This window comes from Haliaeetus leucocephalus, unplaced genomic scaffold (genome assembly GCF_000737465.1).
Source record: "Haliaeetus leucocephalus isolate CR32 unplaced genomic scaffold, Haliaeetus_leucocephalus-4.0 Scaffold932, whole genome shotgun sequence".
NCBI classification, from domain to species: domain Eukaryota; kingdom Metazoa; phylum Chordata; class Aves; order Accipitriformes; family Accipitridae; genus Haliaeetus; species Haliaeetus leucocephalus.
In genome coordinates, this window is record NW_010973368.1 from 2,382,649 (window position 1) to 2,405,228 (window position 22,580).

Sequence of the window (22,580 nt, forward strand, 5' to 3'; positions counted from 1 at the left end):
TAAACCTAATGATGTGCTAAATAATAAAAGCAGCCTTATCACATCGCAAGGCCTTGAATTGTCTTGAAGTTTCCATGCCTGTGGGTTCCCTTTGGCTTTTGGAAAGGGTTTGGAGTCAGAAGAAGCTGCAGTTCAGAGTGCATTTATGCAATCAAAGCTCTTTAGACAGATGGCTGCTAGCACTCCAAAATTATTAAAATATGTTCCAAGCAACATCAGTCTGTGGGCTTGGGGACCCAGCCTTTCATTAGTCAATAAAGGGTCTTGCGTTCTTGAAAATGAAATCTTTAAAAGCTAATAAGGCTGCTGGTTTGCTCTGAGCTCTTTCTTTGGATTTGCAGTTGTGGATTGGACTTGGGCCAGTATCTGTCCAATAATACGAGGCTTTAAAAAAAAAAAAAAAACTGGTTACAAGAGGCCTCCCAGCAGATCTGCCTGTTAAACAGTGTGGCCAAAATTTTCAGTCTTGGATACGTAAGTTTAGGCACCTGAGTTTGCGCTTAGGGAGCTGGGAAGGGATCTGCAAGTGCTCCTTTGGAAAGCCAGTCACTCACTGGAGCATGGTTTAACTATAGGCACCATAGTTTGATCATTTTGACCTGTACTATTTTATTTTTAAATCCCTATGGGTTGACCCAGGAGCATCTCTAGAATACTTACAGGGTACCATAAGCAAGATCATTAAGCAAGTTTTCCAGAGCTTCTAGAAATTGGTAATATTACTTACAGCGTTCCTGAGTGTTGTCAGTGCTTGCCAAATATGAATGTGCCATAGTATAGTTTGGTGTTACAGTGCAGTTGGGTTTATTCTCTTGTCTACGCCCAGCTTGTGAGAGGTAGCAAATGGGGGTTTGTGCAGATGTGAGGTGTCTGTAACCTCTGCATGTCTATGTGAGGGCAGCAGCAATAAACATCTGTTTAAGAAGATGTTAGCAAGTTCAAGCCTTCTGTTTCTTTTTTCTTCTTTCTCTGACAGAGGAAAAACAGCTCTCACAATTTGTAAACCTCTGAACTTGAAGTGTTCTTGCCCTGTAGACTCTTTCCACACAAGTCTCAAAATCTGAAGATATGTAAATTCTCTCAAAAATGCCTCAAAGTTTAGCCTACTGCTGTAGAATGTATTGTAAAACAGATCAGAGTTTTGACATACACCAACAGAAGAAAAGCAAGTCATGGTGATCCCATTAGCTCAATGTGATCCCATTAGCCAAATTGTTCAGCCTCTCTTCTTTCACCTTGGGAACAGCTCTCGCATTCCTTTTGTCAGGACTTGATGGGGCTGGCAACTGAAGTTCTTCCCCCCCACGCACCATAGTTACTCAGAGAATGTCATACTCCATTTCTCTTTCCTATAGTCTCCCTCTGAAGGCTTGCCTGTGCTTCAGCTTGAACAGCCAGTGAATTTTACTCATCATAAACATAGGCAGGATGTTACTGTCTTTCGATAAATGTACATCAGATTCTGGATTCTGGTTATTCTGGCGAGCTGACTTTTGTTTTTATTTGTTGTAAAATATCTGGTTTGTGTGTCCCAAAGTTTTTTGTCCACCATCTAAGCAATCCTTTCGTCTGCTCTGCTCTTACATATGACATCTGAACTGGGTCGCATTCTCCCTAGCTCTAGGCGTAGGTTTTTAACTATGAACTCATTTTCCCCAGAGTAGGCAAAACAAGACAAAGGTCTACACTAAAAGCTCAGGACGTAGTGAGCATGCCTGTTTCTCTTAGTGTCTCCGTTTCTGGAGTTCCTTGTGAACAGATACATTTACCTCGGACTTAAGAGTTCTCCCATTGATTTAAGTGTGCTCTGAAGTGGTCCTGTTACTTTATCTCTGTTACTGTTCTGCCTCTTAAAATTTAGGGAGTTGACCTAATCACCTAAATGAGTCAGAACTTCAGGGTAAGGAGATGCACAAAGCCTTCATCAAAGTGTTATGATTTTAGATCACGAAGAACTAGCACTAGGAAAGGAAACTATAAAGAACAGATTCACAGTATCTTAGGAGCAGACAGAATTTCTCTCCATAGGAATTATGTCTCTCTTTGTATCTCCTAAGGTACCAAACTTCATATTAATCACTTTTCCATCTACTCCAGGGAATCACATAAAGACTTTTATTAAGCAAGCCAGCATCCTACATAGCCTGTGTCACTTCTTTTTTGGTTCATTTTTCTGAGCTTTTCAGAAGGTCCATTTCCAACAATGCATGTAACAAGAAAGCGCTGCGGAATGCTCCATCCATATACTCAGGTCTGAGGTTTCCAGAGAACCAAACAGGACTTCAAGTGATGAGTCTGGAGAAGTAGATGATTTTATATGTGCTGCTAAAGTTGTTGTGGGGGCTTCTGCTTTGAATATTCTGATTTGTCATTGTTTTCGTCTGGAGTTGCAAGTCCCTAAAACTTGTAAACACCAAGTCCTAACGATCTCCGTTTGGGGAGTGGAAATCAGAAGGGCCTCTTTTGGAATGTTTCTTTGCCTCTCGATTCTCGTAGCTGTAAGGTGTGAATAGTGCTACTCATGCATTTTTTGGAAAATACATCGATTTAAGTTTTCTTTATTAGATTCTGCTAAACATTAAATGGGGTAAACCTAAATTTATCACAGTAGCTATTGTATTGCAGCAGTCCTTCTGAAATGCGAGTACAAAACTGCCTTTTCCAGACGAACCATACACTGTGAGTGCCCCATTAATACATTTAATGTTTAATGACCAACTGTTTCTCCTGCTTCCTCAAAATTACTGTAGTTACTATTCCAAGGAGAGAAAGTAGCTTTTTATTCTGGAGAAGACTGTGGCATTCATTGCTTTGAGTGAGAAGGTAATCTCAAACAGTTCATAATATTTCCTCTACTGAAAGGCAGCAAGAATTTGGAAACCTTTGAAATAAGGATGAGGCTGCAAGAGAGAAAAGCAGTATCTGCTTTCCAGGTAGGTGAGTCCAGTTGTTGTATTAGTTCGGGCGAGGGGTTGTTTGGGGTGGGTTTTGGTCAAATTAATGAATATATATATATAATTTCATTGTAGAAATGTTGCAGAGTTCCTTCTTTCTGTTTGTAACAGTGCAGCTTTTATGACTGGGGGGAAAAACCTGGTTTAGTGAAGGAGGTGTTGAGCCTGGCAAAGTTGCTGGAGGTGAGTTTGGATAGCCATTTAGTGTGGGACAGCTAGATGGGAACAGAGAAGAATGTAAAATGAGTAGATTGCTACAGATGTATACTTGCCAGAACAAAACAGGTAAATTGTTTGTGAGTTCAAAGACCCTGAGTTTGCAGACTTAAGTAAAGACATGCCTTTAAAAAAATCCAAGGAGATGTTGGTATAATGATACTTCTTTTGAACATTATGCTGGAGGAAGGTTACAAGAATGTCAAACACTTAAAAATGATTTTTACTCAAGTAATGCTTCCATAATGGACGTTAATACTGTTGACATTACTCATGGATTGAATGCAAGCAATTTAGACAATAGATAGTATCAGGTGCTAATAGATCAAATGTAATTACTGTTGATGAAATAATTTTACGCAGTTTAGCAAAATCGTTTCAATTATTCACTGTAAAAGAAAACATTAAGTAAAAGTGAAAATACTAAGCTTTCTCCTCTAGGGGCATTATATGCGTTTCTGAGTCATATTTTTTCTTCATAGCAACCTTTCCTCTATAACAGCTTCCAGTGCAAGTTATTACAATTCTTTTTGCATAAGATAGGTCATGTGAAGTTCAGCTGTAGGTGGGGCCACTGTGGTAGATTGGGGGACAGTCTTAATAGATCCGTTTCATTAATTAAGTCATGCATTTTTTTATTAACAAAACCTGTAGGTCAGGTTTAGCCAGCTGGGAGCCATTCTTATGGTTGTTATCTTTGTCAGAAGGAATATTGTGAAAATAAGGAATTACTGTACGCGCTTTAACTCCTGATTAAACAGAGGAATGACATCCGCTCACCCGCTGTCCGTGAAAAAATAACTTAGGGGCATATCATAGGCTTGATTCATAGGTTCTGATCTTACATATCTCATTAAAGTAAAAACTACATCGCATTCAAAATTTACCCTGAAGGATTTGTGTCATACCTATCCCATGGTCACTGAGGTAAGCAAGGTTAAGGCCAAAATTTCAAACATCGAGATTTTTATTGTTTCTTTTTACTCTTGAAGGAACTTTATCTTCTTGCCCCTCTTTTTGGATGTATAAAGCACTATTTTCTTGCATTCTTTCTCTTCTGGTGTTCCGCTCCCAGCGATCAGAAGGAAGCAGTAAGATTTCCAGGAAGTATTTCGTTGTACCAGACACCCAGAACAGTGTAAGCACCTACTGATGGCCACAACCTTTAGCTTCTTGACGCAAATAAATGCAAGGCATTCTTTTACTAGGCTTTCTCCTGGTCCTCAATGGGAAATGCACTAATGATTTCTACTACCATTAAAGGAGATTGAACTGGGAGGAACTTTCACCAGAGAGGAAGGAGAAGTGCTGCAAATTTGTCCCTCACCCAAAGGAGTGGGAAGAAGGATGGGTAACAAGGTTCACATTACCTGATTTATCTTTCTTTTGCTCCTGAGCTAGGCAGCTTCTTAATGTTATCCAGGCTCATATAACATCACATTCTGTTTGTTTAAATCATATTCTGTAAAAAGGACTTCCATCCCAAGGTCTTTGGTGGAGATACAGAAATACTTACTCTTCCATTTAGATCTTCTTCCCCACTGTCTTTACCAAAAGAGTCATATATTATTATACTTCTACAGTTGTGACAGTAGCATGAGGACTATCGTGATGTGGGAATTTGGTTCTCCCTCTTGAGCAACGTTACTGCTCCTATCAGAGGAGAGTGTATCTGTTGAATGTGTCTAAGCACAGTAGGCATTATTCATACCAATAATTATCTTGTCCTGTTCAAAAAATAAATAAGGAATTGAACAGTGTTGAATTCAGTGTTGGCTAGATTTCACAAGAGCTTTCATACTCCTTCAGTTTCCTTGTCAGGTCCTGAGAAAATAATTAATTCTTTGGTTCAGTGCAACCGATACATTTCCTGCTACAGTATTTCACTTTTACCTGCTGGTTATGGAGAAATGATATGCTGGCAAAAAGAAAAAGCTGTGGTTTTTCTTGTGAACTCCTGCTTCATAAAGTTAAAAATGTTGTTTTCCTCTTCACCCAAGCTAAATTAAAGTGGACAACTATATTATTCTTTTACAGATTTTCTTTCAGTATCCCAATGGTCAAAACTCATGAGGGTAAAGAAGGAGAGAGGTGAGGGAAGCTGATTTAGAAGTTTTAGGATACAGAAATCAATTCAGCATCCGTTTGCAGCCCCTTTCAACCCCTACACTTTGGAGCTTTCTCTTCACTGATTTTTCTCTGGCAGCCACCTGTCTAATCTCTCACTTTTCAAGAGGTGTGTGATTCGGCTTCCAGTCGGTGGGCTGTATCCATCTGATGGCCCCTTTTGCCTGGGAGAAGCCAAGAACATCTTCTCAGGTAACAGGGATCTTGGTGGTCATGGCAGCTCAACAAAGCACAGGAGGCTGCTGTCACTACCTATGCCCCATGCTGGCAATGGTGGCTGAAACTGCCTCCTTGTGAGAAACTGTTGTGTTTTTTCTAAAAAGGTCCCAAACCTGCATCTGTCTGCTGAGGTTAACCAGGCTGATGTGGATTGCCAACACACGCATGCTGTTAATTAGCTCTTTTGCGTCTTTCCATGAATAAGAATCTGCACTGAGACCTGAACCAAGGTCAGGGCCTCAGGTTTCCAGATGCGGCACATGTAGGTAATAAGAAGCAATCCTGGGCCCCCAAAGCTTAGAATTTAAAGAAGACAAAAAGCGAGGGAAAGGCACTTTACTCCCAGTTTCAGCATGGCAGGCTGAGGTTTGCATGTTGTGACTTGCTCAGTACCACACAGAAGACGTGAAATAGAAGAGGGAATTCAAGACAGAGCTCTGATCCCCAATCCACTAAATCATTCCCCTTGCGTCCTTGTTTTGCGTTAAGGAGAATGGCCCAGACAAGTCTGCCCAGTTGCTTCAGTAAGCATTGGTACAATAGGGAAGCAGACTTCCCCTATATTAAATTTCCCAGGCGTTCCCTTTATCATTTAAGCCATCATTTTAACTGCCTTGTTTCATAGCGCTTAACTGTCCAAGGAGCTGTATGATTTATATGAATAAGGGTTTGGCAGCAGCAGCTAGGTAAGACATGGCTTACTGAGTAGCAATACGTTGCCATTGTGTCATTTAAGTGGCTTTCAGGAGGTGACTTGCTAAGTGTGTACCTGCATAGCAATCCCCAAACCAACTGCATTTTTGTATGGGAGAAGCCATGATAGGTTTAAAGTAGACATTACGGGCATCTGGAGGAAGGTTTTCAGACTGCAGCACATGCAGCCCTCCTAGTGACTCACCAGCCATTGCAGTGTAGCACGTGTTGGTGTGCACAGTACCAAGAAGTGGGGAAAGCATGTGCTAGGCACACTCATCTAGAGTTCATCAGTGTACCTCACTTCTTGGCACACTGGTGACCACAGCTGGGTATCTGCTGGGAGCACAGGACACCTTGTTTGCTTTTTGTCAGAGTTGCTCAATACTTTTCAGTAACACTTTTGAGAAAGATCAGACAAAACTGTTCAAATACTCTGTTTTATTTTCCTGGGGCAGGGGGGGAAGTATCCTCACATAAAAAAAAGGTTGGTTGTTTTTTTTAAAGTCATTCAAAGATTTTTAACCAGCTGAATCATTCAGCAAGAAAGTAATGGCAAGAGGGCAGAGGCCTGTGTGGTTCCCCTTCCCAGGTCACTCACACTGAGGGTTTCTAGCTTTAGGGCTACTCAGCTCATCCATGAGATCATCCCTCTCTCAAATTCCATATGTATTTCGTTATTCCATCTTTGAAACACGTTTCCATTCTTTCTATTTCTTTTAATTGCCTTCTCCTGGAGAGACTCTTCTCTTCCATCTACTCAGCTGGATGTTCCTGGCCATGCTGGAAGGCAGGGCTGGCTTCCAGCCCTAGGTCCAAGACAGCTTTGTCTCTTGCTTTTCTGGTTCAGTGGGGAGTTAAGCCAAGTGATCACAATAGCAAATCAGGACAACCATAAAGTTCACGATCATGTCTGATTTATAAAGATAACATTGTATTAAGTACAAGATATTTTCTGAGGTTATTAGTAACAGGCTTTCTTCAACCGGTCATTGCCGAATGGTGCCATGTGCTTTACTGCTTGATTCATTTATATGTCTTTAAGATTTTAATTAACACCGTTTTCATCAGAGCCAATTACAAGCGATTTGAAAACTCCAGGCTGTTCAGTTTATCTCTGCCAGTGTTTGGGAATTATTCCCATGATCTTTATTTTTGAAATATATTGAATGGCATCAAGAGCACTAAAGAGGCCATTTAAACACTGGGGAAAAAAAATGATGCTTATACTTCTGGGAAAACATTTATGGTGATTCACATTTTGGAAACTGAAACACTATCAATTCTTATTCCCAGATTATTTTCCAAGAAAAAGCTTGGATCCACTGCTGAATCAGTTTCTTCAAAATACTTAGGCTCATAGTGAAATTGGATCATGCAGAGAAGGCTGGAATACTGTGCTGGGGGAGGAGGTCAGGAGACTCCTCCATCCTCCATCCTGTGACATTGGCACAGAGGGATGGAATAAGCCTACCTAAGTCTCTAAGGAGACATTTGGATCCTACCTGGCTGTAGCAGAGGAGTATACGCACTAGATGTTAAAGGATCAGGATAAACGTGTTTCTCTGTTTAGTGATCTAGATAAGCTGCTTTGCACAGAAAAATAAAAAAAATGGAAAAATGCTTAATAAAACTCATTAGCTGAGAATATACCGACTTGAAGATGGGAATATTCATTGTATGGGAACAAAAAGTCTCTGGATCTTAGTGTAACTATTTTAGAGGCATTTTTTTCCGTGGTGAAAAGAGGCTAAAAATCCTACACCGTCTTGATGTGAGAGCTAAGAATTTTACAGAAACTGAAGCCTTGTAAGAAAATCTCGAATGTGCACTTGTATAACAGGTTTTGAGCAAGTCTGGCACAGTATTTACTACTACAGTATAAAGGGCTGGGTTCCTTGATGTATATTTCTAGTTGGCATTTTATCAAGGAAATAAACTTTGATTTTTCTTTATTTTGTGACATGCAGATTGAAACTACATTTTCTCTGACCAAAGCCTTGACTTAAAAGCATTAGATCATTAAATTAAATGCTTTTGCATAGGACTAAAATTGTAACTGAACAAATTATTTATGCAGAGAGAAGCAAGATAAAGTTTCTTTCAAGAGTTCTTTAACATATCAGATTGATAAGAGTCAAAACACCTTTACTGCCATTAAATATTTACCAAGACTTGGCTTTTGGAAGAGGGGCAGTTCAGTGCAGTGTGTTTGGCTCCATGCAATGCTATTGATTAGCTATCAGGAGGACATAGTTAATGGGTAACTGGAGGTATTACAGAGCGCTCCACATTCTTGTCAAGTCTTTTCTCTGAAGATGACCTAAAATAAAGTCAGTTACAACTGGCGTTCACCCTGCGACAGATTGCACAAGCTCACCTACGGTATGAACAAAAGGTTCACAAGAATCAGTTGACCAGGGCTTAAGCAATCCTTTCTAGTAGTTGTTGTCATCACTGCTGGACTTTAGAACTGCACATGTTTACATTTAATTAGAAAGAACACACAGTTTACATCGCACAGTAGCTATCAGTATCGAATCAGAATTGATTTCCGCTGTCTTTCTCAAATGACTGTTTCCTTCAGACTAATTAAAAAAAGGCACATAACAAAATGACTCATATAAATTTTAAAGCAAAGTAAACATTATTCCCTGGAGACAAGAATAAAAGTCAACAGCACATAGTCATTACATTGAGCTTCTTTTCAGGTGATTCTGATGCCTGCGTTATGATATATATGAGTACTATCATCAGATTTATTTTATATAGATGTATATATGGATGTATATACAAAGTACCCCTTTGCACTGAGTGGACACTTCACTGACTGTTTCAGTTTTGAGGGTCAGGATTCTTATTTGTTTCATCTGAATTGCTGCGGTTGATGTAATGCAAGAAGTGATTCGCTAGTATTACTACTTTTTGCAGAAGGATTTTGTTCATTTCAAATGAAATTGTCTATGTGTAGGTCACCCATGTAAAATGGAAGTCAGAAGCCATTATCCTTACCAGTAAGAAGCTGCAAAGGAAACTAAAGGCACAAACCAAATTAACCTTAACTTCATGCATAATTTCCAACAAAGACATCTCTATTAGATTTTGTTAGTTATGCAGGCAAATCTAAATTCAGACTAGGGTGACAGGAGATGTCATTTAAAAATCCTAGCAGAAATGCCTGACTCTCGATTGTGCACATTCTTTGTCATCAAGGAAGATTTCCATGGGTGGCATTTTGGAGAGTAAGGGTTCAAGCCAGCAATTTACCGGGTACTGTCAAGTCCATGGGAGCTGAAGGGGTTGCAGTCCAGACCAGGCAGACCACACCAGGTAGGTGTGTGGAGCTGTAGGAGCTGATTCTGAAATGCCTGCTCAAAAGGCCTGATGTTCATTTATGCCATAATACCCTGGTTTCCATGTAAGAGACAGTGTTCAGAATGAAGCTTTTGGCAAGGATCATCAAAAAAAGGAAAAAGGTAATACATGCTGCATCTGTTTTCTACCTCTGTTCGTTGGTATACCACCAGCTCTATTACTTTAGCACCCAACCAGACGTATAAAAAATAAGCCGCTATGACCTTTAGGACAAGATCCTCCGTCTCTCTTCCACTAAGATTGTGTTTCTGCAAATCCCTGACATCGGCAATTTCCCTGCTGGGCCGCAGCCAGAGTCACTGGCTCTACACCACCCACGTACACACCCCTTCAGTGATCCGTGTCAAGCGAGTGGCCTCCAGCAGCTGGCGGAGAGGCGCAGGGGCTGCCGGTTCAGCCCGGGGACCGGGAAGGTGAAAATACCTCTTGTCCTTGAGCCGGCCGTGCCCCTCCTGCCTGCCTGCTGCCCATGGCGGAGCCAGGATCTGCTCTGCCCCTGCGACGATGCTCGCGCTTCCCGGGGAAAGTGACCAGGGTTTTGTGATACATGGTAAAACGTGGAGTTGCTGGCATCATCTTAAATACCCTTTGTATTCAAATACTGAGGTCACTCTTGATGACTTGATGCCAGTTCTGTCTTCGATTAATAGATAAGGTTCCCTCTGTATTTGCAGTGTAACCTAAACAATCTATTACTGTAGGGAATAACTGCAGTATTACAAATACTAAGTTAAAGTTATTTTGTTAACTAAAGCCATTGGCAAATATTGAAGAATGGCCAAATCCTATGAATTGGCAATAAAGAACAGATAGAAGATAGCAAAATTCTTTCTTGTAACTCCTAGTATGATAAAGTACCCTACAAAATAAATTTCTTTTAAAATTTCAGATTAATTTTACTTAGTTAGAAGCAAACCTTCAGGGCTGGATAGTTGTACTCTGTGAATGCTTAGGTTAGAATATGCTAACACAGCCAGTTCTCTGTCAAAACATGACAGGAACATTTTACAGCAACCTTGGTTCTGGGAATAACATGTAGTCTAGTAAAACTGTGAAGAGTATCCACAATAGTTGCTGTTGTACTGAAAACATTTGTGGAAGAAGTTTGAGAGCCTGTGAATCTGTGTCTTGCAATTAACGCAGGTACATTGTGGAACCGTGAAGATGTGTCATTAATGTTAACATGTATCAAGTAATATTCAGGATTAAAGCATAAAATCTACAGTAGTCTCTTCCGTAAACTCAGATGCACTATATCTGAGAGTTGATGTATGTGCGAAAAAAGCTAATGCTAAATTATCATCTTGCAGACTCTAATTAATCAATTAGAGATAGCAGAGACCCCAGCTCTAGGTGCATCATGTGCTCAGGAAATTCAGGTGGATTTCTTAGCTACAAGCTATTAACTGTGGGTCTGTGGATCTAGCTGAAGAGGATAGTACCACAGCTGCAAAAATCTCAAAAACGCTTCCTTCTACTCATCGGTATCATGTATGTTTTGCTCTGTTTCAACCAAACTTTATTAATCCAGAAACTATTTTATGGGGGTCCCGGACCATTTCATCATGTGGTGAACGTGAGGATTGATCAGTGGTGCTGGATGTTGTGTGTGTATCGCTGTCATGTGAGGCTGTGCTATCTGAACGATTTGCCCAGTGGCTGCATAAAGTGAACTGGAGACATTTGATTACTGTGCAACTCCATAAATGATGGGTTTGTAATGGACATATGATTTCCGATTATTTCTGGTTGAGAGCACGTCTCAGCAGTCCTTCAACTTCAAGAAAGGCTCAGATGATTAAATTATATGCCCCATGTCCTTACTACCTCTCCCAAGCTAGTCACAGGGGAATGGTGTGGGTACTGCAGTGGTGCTGGAGAGTGAAAATGAGGCCCAAAAGAAAATGTTTGTTGCTTGGCATCATCAGAAGACTGTCTGGGTTTAGTTTTGTCCTAAATTCAGACCGTGCTGCATCTAACTTAGCTCTTTCAACAATGATGGGTCTGTTTTCAGTAGCAAAGGTCAGAGCACCTTGCAAAGGTAGTATTGTGATTGCTCTTTTTTAAAGACTAGGAGACGGAAGCCCAAGGAGGAAAAAAGTGTTTGTTGAAAAAACAAAGTTCTAAGGTGCATGTTAGTCATTTCAAGCTTTCACCGTAGATCATGAACCTGTGCTTGAATCATCTAGTGTCCAGACTGTCTGGACCCTTATACAGGTAGCAGGTTTCTTTAGATTGTTTCAGGAGAGAAGGCTGAAACTCAACCCATTGCTCACTATTCACATGTAATTGAGTTTGGATGGTATGGACATGCATGATCAGTGCTAATCTGTCAATACGTTATCCTGTAAAATCCTGAGGTTATATCACCAACCACCACAGAGAAGAAAATCAGTGGTGGGCTCTGTTCAATGAGTGCTTATCATTGGATTTGGTGAGAGGCTAGAAAAGAAAGAGGATGCCTCAGCTCATCCTAGACTAAGAACACGTGGGTACACACCACACGAGAGAGCGACACTCTGTGATGGACTGTGGCAGTGCAAAGGACATACTGTGCATTACGCACAACACGCACTACTGTTGTAACGTGTTCTGTGGCCTGTGTGCCACAGTCTAACACAGCTGCTGCCTTCGGTTAAATTAGTGAGAGGTGTTTGGGTGGTTGTACTGAAGAGAAAACACCGTCCTCTTAACTCGTGTAATTGCAGATGAAGGAAGGCTAGTAAAATATTTGTCTTTGGTAGGGCAATGCTATCTAGTTACCAGTCTACCAGCTGTCAGGCTCCTGACTCACATGTAGTGCAAACTTGACCATTTTATATCCTCCACTTTAGAGCAAAACAGCAAAGTCCTTCTAGGTCTTATGGGGATTTTTTTAATATCGTCTTATTGCAGTGTTTCCTAAGAGACCCTTTGAGGTAGTATTTTCAAGGTACCAGTGCTGCCTGGCCCTTGAGCGCACTCGGCGGTATGAAGGGACCCTCTTCAAAGCCATCCTGAGCGCAGGCTGAGGTCTGAGAGGTCTCCAGAACTTGAGTGTCAGAAAAATTTGTGGTGAAAAACAAGGTCAGACCTACATGCCTTTGGGAACATTGGCTATGTTTATCACTGGGGTGGTGGAGGAAGGAGAGGATGGATAGGGAATGTTTGTTTTTTGCTGGGTTTTTTTTCTTTCTTTAGGTGGAAGGTTTCTCTGTGTTGTTCAGTAGTTGCTTCAGGTGGAAAATCATTTCCCACCTTGCAGCGAAAGTATGCCTGGCAAGGAGAGAAGTGTTATAAGAGCAGCACTTCATGCAGTTGATTTTCAGCCAAAGTCAAGTCCTTCTGGGAGCAGTTACAACTGGTGAAATTTTTTAGCAGGCTTGAAGCCACTCTGACTTTGAGGGCTGAGGAAACCTTTTGCTATCTGCAGGAGCTGCATAAGTGACATGTATGTGACTTTTTCTTCTGCCTGGACACAGTTAAGTTGGGCCCTTGAAGCTCTCAGACCCAAGCTGGAGCAAGAAAGGGACCGTGCTGCCATAGTAAAGCAAAAGGCTTACTGTAAAGAACACGTGAATTACTTAAATCAAGGAACTGTCTGAATGCTTCTGTGACCCATTCTTCAGGCCTAGAACTCCCATTTATTTTTTATTTATAGCATCAATATTCTTTGAAGAAATAATTTTCGGGACATTAATGAAGGAATTTCAAATTAGTAAGTATCAAAAGGGACTAAATAAAAGTATTTTAGCAAAGCACATATTGATGGAAATCTGGCAATTGCATGCTTTTGAAAAAAAAAATTTAAAAGATCTATCAGCCACAGTGCCTTTATCTGGAGGAATCACACTGGCTACAAAATATATATGTGTCAGAATCTATTGATCACTCAGATGCAATCATTATGAGTTAAAACATGTGATAGTGTATTGCATACTGTATTGTTCGTGGCCAGTCTTTGAGAAGAAGCCTCGTAGTCACCACACAGGGCCAGTATTTTAGAATCTAAGTAAATGACTGTATTTTTCATATGTTCTGCAAAAAAACCTCTCAGCTGGTGTAAACAAGTTCAAATATTTAGGCTATCCTCTTTTTTTTTTTTAATCAGGGACCCATATAGTCACTGAACAGTTTAGCTTCTCATCTGTCTTTTTTTTTTCTTTTAATCTTGCTAGGTGTTTAAGAAGCAGGCAGCAGTGGTATTTCGGTAACCTGCTTTCAGCATTATTTGCATACCTTTGTATTTTTCCATGGTGATCAATGCTGGACCATAGTGGAACTTCAGTCAGTAAATTTTATGTGCAACTGTTAAAGTAATTTTATTTTTAAGGAGTCTGTTCTAGGGATTTTAATGTCCCTTTATAAATATTTATATTTTCGATATGTCTTCATTTAATTGAAAAGGTTCTTCACATTATTTTCAGACAACTGCAGGTAGTATGCGTAATGACATATCAGCTCTCTGACCTTTTAGTTCCTGGATTTCTGTTAGTTCATCCACATTTTGCTTGTCCATGTATATTATATTTTAGTTTGTATATGATTTTCCTCTATGGGCTGTTGGAACAAAGGGTGTTTTCCATACAAACACCTTAATAAACTGGAAAGGAAGAAAATATGCTATTGCATGCTAGCAGCTGTCATGCAGACTGCGTCTTGAGTATTGTAATCAGTGCGCACTGCTACTAGAAATCCACACTGAAATAAGGTTTGATATTTGCATGGTCATCAGTCAGAGGGATGGTCTCGAGTCCTGTTCATCAATTGGATGAACAGCTTCTGATATTCATGAAGTTGTTTTGAGATTACTTCAATTATTTATTTAAAAACACTGCACACTATGATATCCTGTTGCCATCACTTTTGTTATAAATCTCTTCCATTAATTTCTTCTACTACCAGTGTCATTTTCCACTGGTGTAGAATTCACCAATGAATTATGGCCATGAAGAGATGGGAAGCAATCATAATTCCATGGAGAGCTTACTGGTGCAGGCTCCTCCCCTAGTAATCAGCTATTAATGTGATTTCTACCACTGCACTTTAATAACTCAAGCAGCTGGCTACCTACTGATTCCTTGGGAAATAATTCCACAGTCAACAGACTTCATTGAGAATTTTTCACTTGATGCATCATCATCTTTATTCTCCTTTTTCCAATTTCTTCTCATTATTTATAGGCAACCTGTCTGTCTAATATCCTTCTTTTTGCTTATTATCCATAGCTATTGTTAGTTGATCCAGGCGTATTTATTTCTTTTAGCTTCATGAATCTATTGCCTTAAGACCCTATTCATATTCATTTTTAATTTCTGATCTCCCTTTGATTTGTTCAGAACTTTCTGGCACACAAATACAAAGCATGTAGTATTGTATTCTGGTTTGTACAATGAAAGAGTATTATTTTTGAGCTCTATGATTTGGTATCTCTATGAATATACTTGAAAAACACGTATAAAACTGAATGGGTTGGATATACATTCATGGCACTTCAGTGTGAAATAGATGGTAAACATGTCTACTTTTTGCCTGAGTGAAGCCAAAACAGTGGGTCAGAGAGGACCTTGCAAGAAATTATGCTTGAGGACACTAGGTTGCCTATCCCTGTCTACTGTAGAGAGGCTATTTAAGGCACAGTATATTCTTATACAGGTGTTACTAGCTTATTTAAAGCAGCATCAAGTAATATTTTAAGTTTCCTCTCACAAAAATATTGACAAAAGACCTTTAGAATTGGTTAACGTGGAAATCATCCATATTTCTAAGTAATCCTGCTGCTTTAATTATTTTAATTTTTGCATTGTAGCATTTTTATTCCTTTCATTATATTGAAAAATCTGCAATTTTGCAAATAAACCCCCTGTAGTTGGTGAATCTGCTTGCTAAAAGAGAGTCCTGTGTAACACGAGTTAATAAGACGTCAGTAACTTACACTGATTAATTCAACTTCATGTAAATCACACTAACAACTCTTTGCTGCAGCTCAAAGGTGATCAGGAAGATGCTACAGCTGAAAAATACTGCCTTTTCAGTTTTTGTTGAATAGTGTTTTGACTTTTTAAAATTCTGGTAGTTGTTACATACTTCTAGAAAAGAGCCTTGTGGAAACAGGATGTTCTTTTTGTTCTCTGTCACTTTTGAAATAAAACTTGTTTTGGTATTAGTGCGTGTGGATCCGTATATGGTAATATTAAAAATATTAATTAAACTGAGTGTAGTGTTCTTGCAGCTCAGCCTTAGACTGAAACTCAATAACACATATGATTTTGTTTTCCCAGCTTATACAAATCTTTGTCTGAAGGAATGAGTCTGAAGGACGAGCTTAACCATGCTTCTGAAGGTGGACTGCAAGGCAGGGAGGGTGTTGTGACCCTTACCTATCGCCAGATTGAAGATCTGGCAGCTCAGCTGCAGCAAGCTCGGTCAGAGCAAAAGGACACAGAGCTGAAGCTCCAGAAAGCCCTGGAGGCTTCACAGGAGGCCAATGAAAAAGTTCAGAAGTAAGTCACTTGCCTTCTTTCCAGAAAAAGTGCAGTTGAAAACCAAATGAAATTATGTTTCTTTTGGTATTTTGTCAATGACTGAAAGTGTGGCGGTACTCAGAAAAAGTCCTTTAAAACGATTCCTTCTTTGTCCGCCGTTCAGCTCATTACCTACTCAGTGTGAAGCCGATCACGTTAACAGTTTTATAGTATTACACAAGTCAGTGTGCCTGTCATTACTGTTATGGAAACTGCTTTCTACATGTGCAAGGCACAGAGAAAGCGTTTCCATCTCCTGTGAATGGTTTTCACTGTCTTTTTACCCCATGGCAATCCTATGGCAACAGAATATTTGCTTTTATAATTGCACGTTAGAATATTAAGGTTCTCATTTTTGGTCTGTTACACATCTAGCAGGTTTCATGCCGTGGTAAATGCTGGTGGGGTTGTTTAGGGGTGGCTTCGAAATCTCACTGAAACCAACAGGAAGTCTCTGAGTCAGTGAACGGGGATTGTATTCTCTTTCCCATCATAAGATTCCCTGTTAAAAGGTTACTGAACTCCAAAACCTGAAGTTCATCTCTACTGAAGTCCTTATTGTCATGTTTGTTATTACTAGCACATAAGCCTTTGAAAGTCTGATTGCTGGGACGTAGGCAAACGTGTAGGCAGAGCCTCTTCACAGTCTGGCACTTCTCATCTCTGCATTACATTCATCAGCTGCAAAATACCCCTCTCTCGCCCTTCCAAGGTGGTCGATGCTGAACTGATGCAAATTTTCCCGTCTTCCCATGTTTGCCTTCAACTTCAATGTCTGCAGCATATTTCCAGAGTAGCCAGAAATTGGCTTATAATATATTGCGAGGACCTAACAAGAGTTCTTCCTGGTTAAAAAAATACATACTGAGTTCTCCTATTAAAAAGACAAATTATATTTTTATATTTTTAATTTATTTGTAACTACATAAAATATAGTTAAGATAGACATATATATGAAAATACATATTTTCAGTCATCTCTTTAAAACCTCCAGTGGTTGTTTGAGAATCATTCAAATCTTTATTCTGAACACTACAATATATTTGAAACTTCAGCAGGTGCATACTTGATAAAAATAAACCTACCAAAAATAATTACAGCTTGATAAAGAGAATATTGGTTAAACCTTTCTGCACATTCTTTAAAGTTGTTATTTCATTGCATTTTATTTATAGACATTTACTAACCATAGATATTTGAGTGAAGGTTGTTTTTTGGTTTGGGGTGTTTTTTTTAGTGAAACAGTCTTGTTTAATCCCATGTAACCAGGATGGCTAGTGTAGAAGTGCAGCCACAACCTGAATTAAAGTGGTGGTGATGCACTGCTATAGTGAAAAGAATTTACACAATTTAAGATGCTCGACTACTTGGGAAAATTTTGGTCAGGTTAGTTTTCATTATTGCTAAGATCAGACCACTGAGCCTATAGCAAAATTAAACAATTGGGTGAAGTCTTTTGACGACAATAGCATGCCCTTTTTACCAAGAAACTGTGGAAATGCTCTGTGCGTCTTCCCAGCACCCGGAGTCATCCACCCCCATCTTATAATTCAACCTGCAAACAGATTAAGCAGCTGAGTTTGTGGAAAGTGTGTTTACTTTGAGCTAAGAACCCTTGTGTGACACTATAGAGATTCCTCTGACACCTCTGGGAGAGCTACACAGACAGTTCGTACTCATCAGCAGGGAAACCGGGCTGAGAATTCCCAATTTCTTTGTAACCTCAACTGCTTCATACAAATCAGTGTTTGGCAATTAGGCAGGAACTCATTTGTTAGCTTAGTTTTTTATTTCAAAGATGTAGGATGTTCCACATTTCAAAAAGGAACTGACAATTTATAAACCTGTCAACTGAAAGGCTTCTTGGTATTAATTACAGTAGTATTAATTATTAGCACTGTCTTAAGAGGATGCTTGTTGTAATTTAAAATGTGACACTACGATTCGTAGCCTAAATAGGGTTCTAAACCATCTGTTTTCTTGACTTCTTTTAAATGCTTAGGTAAAATTGAATTCTGACATATGAGGGAAGTATTTTTGGCAGCTATATAAAGTTGTTTCTCAGTATTATTCAGTAAAATATCTGAATAATGTAGCAACAGTTTAAAATCAGAAGAGGAAAATAATTATGAGCTTCATTAAGAAAGGACATAATTAAAATAGTTAAAATAATGTTGAAAAAGGATGGACTTTGTATCTTCGTACCGTGTAATTTACTGGCGTTTACTATGCCTTTGCTAATCTGTTCTCTGGCAACACTAAAGAATTTTTTAATATTCTTAAAAACATCAGTGTTTGCATTCGGCATCATATGCAGAGCTTGAAATAGAGATGTAATTTCTTCACAGCATTGCCATCATGTCAGCCATTTGTGTACCCACCTGCAATTGTTGCTTTCTAAACGTGAAATCCAAGTCAGAATAGTGGTCCTGTGTTTTCCGTCAGGACACAAAGCATCTAAAAAATTTCTGGATCTTATCCCACATGAAACAGCAGCTGTGAACCAGAAGGGGCATATGTTGGAATCTGCTTATAGTGAACTTGGATATAGTAAAATTCTGTTTGTACTGAAGTAGGGCGAACATCTCACTTTGACTCTCTGCAGTGTGAGTAATAAATTGCAACTGTGTGCTCTTGCCTGTGAAGGTGATTCGCCATCCTAGCTGGGGTGGTGGTGTGCAAGAGAAAATGATGTTCGGAGAGTGACCACACAGATTTAGCAGCATTTGTTTGAATCTATTTTGATTTTGAAACATTAACAAGACACACATTAGACTTCTAAGAGAGCACTTTTCTAGTTTATAAAGCAAATACACATTTTAACTGTGGCGTATGTAAATAAATACACGTATGCGCATACATATGCAGTACCTACTTATTCAATCGGAAATTATGAAGATCTGTGCGATACTTAATATTTTTAGCCTATACTCTGTAGAACAGCTATGACTATGGTTTTCTATATTTAATTAATGTTTCTAATTCATGGTTACAAACAAAGAATTAGGGCAGCGGTGCAGAATTCACCAGGAGTGTTGGCACAGTGCCACAGGCCCCCTGCAAGTTTGTCCTGCCAGAGAAGCCAGGAGCCAGCTGGTGCAGCCCCAGCGGGGAAATGGGGCTGACCTGGAGAAGGTGGCTGGAAAAGCCTGTGAATTAATTAATGCCTCTGCCAGCAGAGGAAGCAAGACATTTTAAAACTGTCCTTCCTGCTGGAACCTCTGGGATTGAGGAGTGGCTACTGATGTCACGGAGATCAGAGGAGGTTATAATGTAATACCAGATCAATATTAGCCAATTATCAGTAGAGGTTGAGGCCACTTTTGATGTGTTTTTTCCAGGAAATGTTCTGTTTTTCTGCAACAGCTTTGCAGCTGGAGTGAATTTTAATGCAGTTTGTCTGTTGAGGGCTTCTATTTTTTCTCACAAATTAATGATTCTAGCTCAGTAAAGTGTAGCGCTCTGCATGTGAGCAGTCCCGCTTGCACACTTACATAGCTGTATAAGGTGGCAGCGGAGGGTGCACGTGTAGAATTTCTATGTAATCCTCTAAAAGTAAACACAAATCCAATACGTAGTGGTGCAATGCTAAAATATACAGGTATGAAAATAAGCATAAATGGTGAGAAACATGCTGCTTGTGCACTTTGTCAAGGTAGTTCTGACTATGAACAAAGCAAATCTAAAACAGAAATTATTACTTCATTTGTCCTTAACTGTTTATTAAAGAGACCTTTTCTCTCGATTTGGGGTTTATTTCTTTTAAGAAGGAAGTCAGGAGAGTTACAGATTTGCATAAAATATTTCAGTGGATTGAATACATAAGAAAACTAAGCAATCTTCTGAATAAGCAGATAGTTTTATCAAAGGAAATTACTATCGCTCGTAGAAGAAATACTACCCTTAGTACCATTTGCTTTACCTCTTAAGGTGTGATTTTTTTGGCCACCTAACTTTCATTGTTACTGGAACACACCCTTTTTTTGGGTACTCCTGGATTTCCCTGCAGCGTTTCTGAACATGCTTTCTCTGCTTTTGTAGTTGTTCACTTAGTTTCTTAGCTGATGCTGATAAATAAGTTGATCGATGACACAGCAAAAGCAAACAGTTCTTACCAGCATTTGACATAGTTGAAAAGAATACAAAAAAATGGAAAGAAATAAGAAGCAAGCATTTATTAGGTTGTTAGAGTGCCCCTCTTGTGCAAGTAAAACTAATCTGCCTTCCGAGTACGGGAGCTGTGTGTGTTTCACATCAACGTCCAAGACGTTCTCCAGTGCTGGCTGGAGGGTCTAATCTTTCCCAGAATGATCTGAGCAGTGCAGTTCAAGAACAAGAATGAATATTTGAATAATCACACCACAATGTGAGGTGACCCTCCGACAGGGGACTGACCAGATACACATATGGATTTTGGGAAGACGCTCTGATGCTCTTTTTTAACACAGCTGTGGGAAGAATGTGGCTAAGACCCAGTAGTCCTTCTGGAGTATAGCTGGCAAAGGAAACCATGAGGAGAAGAGAATTTAACACATGGGTGTAAGAGAGTCTGCTTCATTGATGCGATCTGAGGGGAATGTCTAATGACTGGAAGAATCAAACTTGGCAATGAAAACACAAAGCTCTTTTCATCAATTCAAACGCAGACTCTAAAGCTGCAGATGGTTACCTCCAGCCTTGCCTATTCAGTGCGGGCTTGTATAAAATGGCACTTGGGCGAATACTAATAGATCAAAACAAAGATTTAATAACATAAAGATGTGGTGTTCATTTTTAAATGAGGATACAGGTCAGTGTCTCAGAAAAGAGTGAAATTAGTATCTTTATGTATGGGTCTAAAGTCTCTGGAGATTTTTAACTGCAAACATGATATCTTTAGTGTGCAGATTGTATTCAGTACAGCACAGCTATGCAGGGAACAGGCTAAAAGCAAGATTTCTGAATTATTATACTAATTTAGCCTCTTTGCAACATGCAAATGTTGTTAACTAGTTATCTCCCTTTTAAAATCACACCTACAGATATTTAGTTGAAGTATACATTGTAGCTTATATGCGTTCAGTCACTCGTTGTAGATAAGAATGGAGCTAGTTAATTAGAAATTGCAGGCAGAAGCACTGCACAAAAGAAACAAGTTGTACATTCACCGGGACTTAAAGCTATTTGTTTTGGAGGAACCACCAAATGTTAGAGAACTCACTTGGCTTTATTTTAAATTTGAGAGATACGTTCCTTTAATTTTCATCCTTCAAAACAATAAATATCATTTGATTTCTTACTTTGTTAAGATGTTACATTTAGATGTTCAGACTTCCGTATTAAACTAGACTGTTTTGGTTTTTTTACTTTCAAAACTGTATTCTGCTGAATGTCAGATCAACTACTGGAGGCTAGGAGTACAGCTTCATAGATATTAATAGTTTCACTGATTTGTGTCAGTAAATAATTTAGTAGATGTCAAAAGTGATTTTGCTTTTAATGAAAACCACTGTGCTGCCTGCCGCTGTGAAGTTCTGCTGGGATTGAATAGTTGGTAATCTTTTAATATCATATAGGGAATAATTTAATTGGTGCTGGTATTTTGAAATGGAAAGTAAGTTCTGGTGACTTGTTGAAAAATGTAGATGTAGAGCTAGTTTCTTAGTTACAGCAAATCGACTTAGCTCAGTCACACTGAGTTCTGTCGCGCTGAGTTGCATTCATTTGTCCCAGTTAAGGATATGACCTGTAGTTTACTGAGAAACAGATGCTGGTGGGTACATTCAAAAGATGAACAAGTGAGGGCAAAGTGCTAAGGATCTTTTACTTGCTATAGCAAGCCACAGAAGTGAATGGTTATGAGAGATTGTATGGAAGGAAATGGGGAGCTGAGGAGGATGACTCTTGTTGCAGTCTAAGATACCAATGAAAATTAGCAATAGTTCTGGATGTTCAGAACTGGATCAAAAGTTATTAAAGAAGATTAAACATGGAAAAAACTGCTTGATGAGGACTGTGTTGTCTGCCTCATGCAATGATTAAAAGCAGATTATAAGCTCCATGGGGCCCATAAGAGATACACAATCTCCACGGGCGGGGTTTTATGGTGTTTAGGAAACCCACACTAGCCAGATGGAAGATTCCCAGACACGCAAAACTACCACATACCCCAAAGAATTCTGTAGAGTGCAGCAGAGCTGATGCAAAATTTCTTTGGCATGCAAGACATGAATAGGAACATGAGAAAGTCTGAAACACAAAATCTAGTAACAATCACATCATATCATATACAAAAATATTACTGTTAACTAGAGTAGCAATAACAGGCAGTGTGAATTTATTGGATTTAGGGGCAATAGGCTTGGAAGTAGTCTGCTTTAGGAATTCAGTGAGGAATTAAGAGTAATTGAAATGTGTGAAGAAAGTCATGTGTGATCTAACCGAATGCAGTACATAGTAGGGTCAGAATTTATTTAAATACTTGGAATTCTGCACTAACGCCAGTGACTCCTCT

General features: G+C 39.3%; 1 protein-coding gene across 1 annotated transcript in view; it reads left to right on the forward strand.

Moving 5' to 3' along the window:
- The window catches only part of MIPOL1 (mirror-image polydactyly 1), a 144,360-nt gene that overhangs the window by 107,761 nt on the left and 14,019 nt on the right, over window positions 1-22,580 (forward strand). Inside the window, exon 11 of the mRNA XM_010583990.1 lies at window positions 15,845-16,066. Coding sequence (XP_010582292.1) covers window positions 15,845-16,066 — 222 coding nt within the window. The remainder of the gene's footprint in view (window positions 1-15,844; window positions 16,067-22,580) is intronic.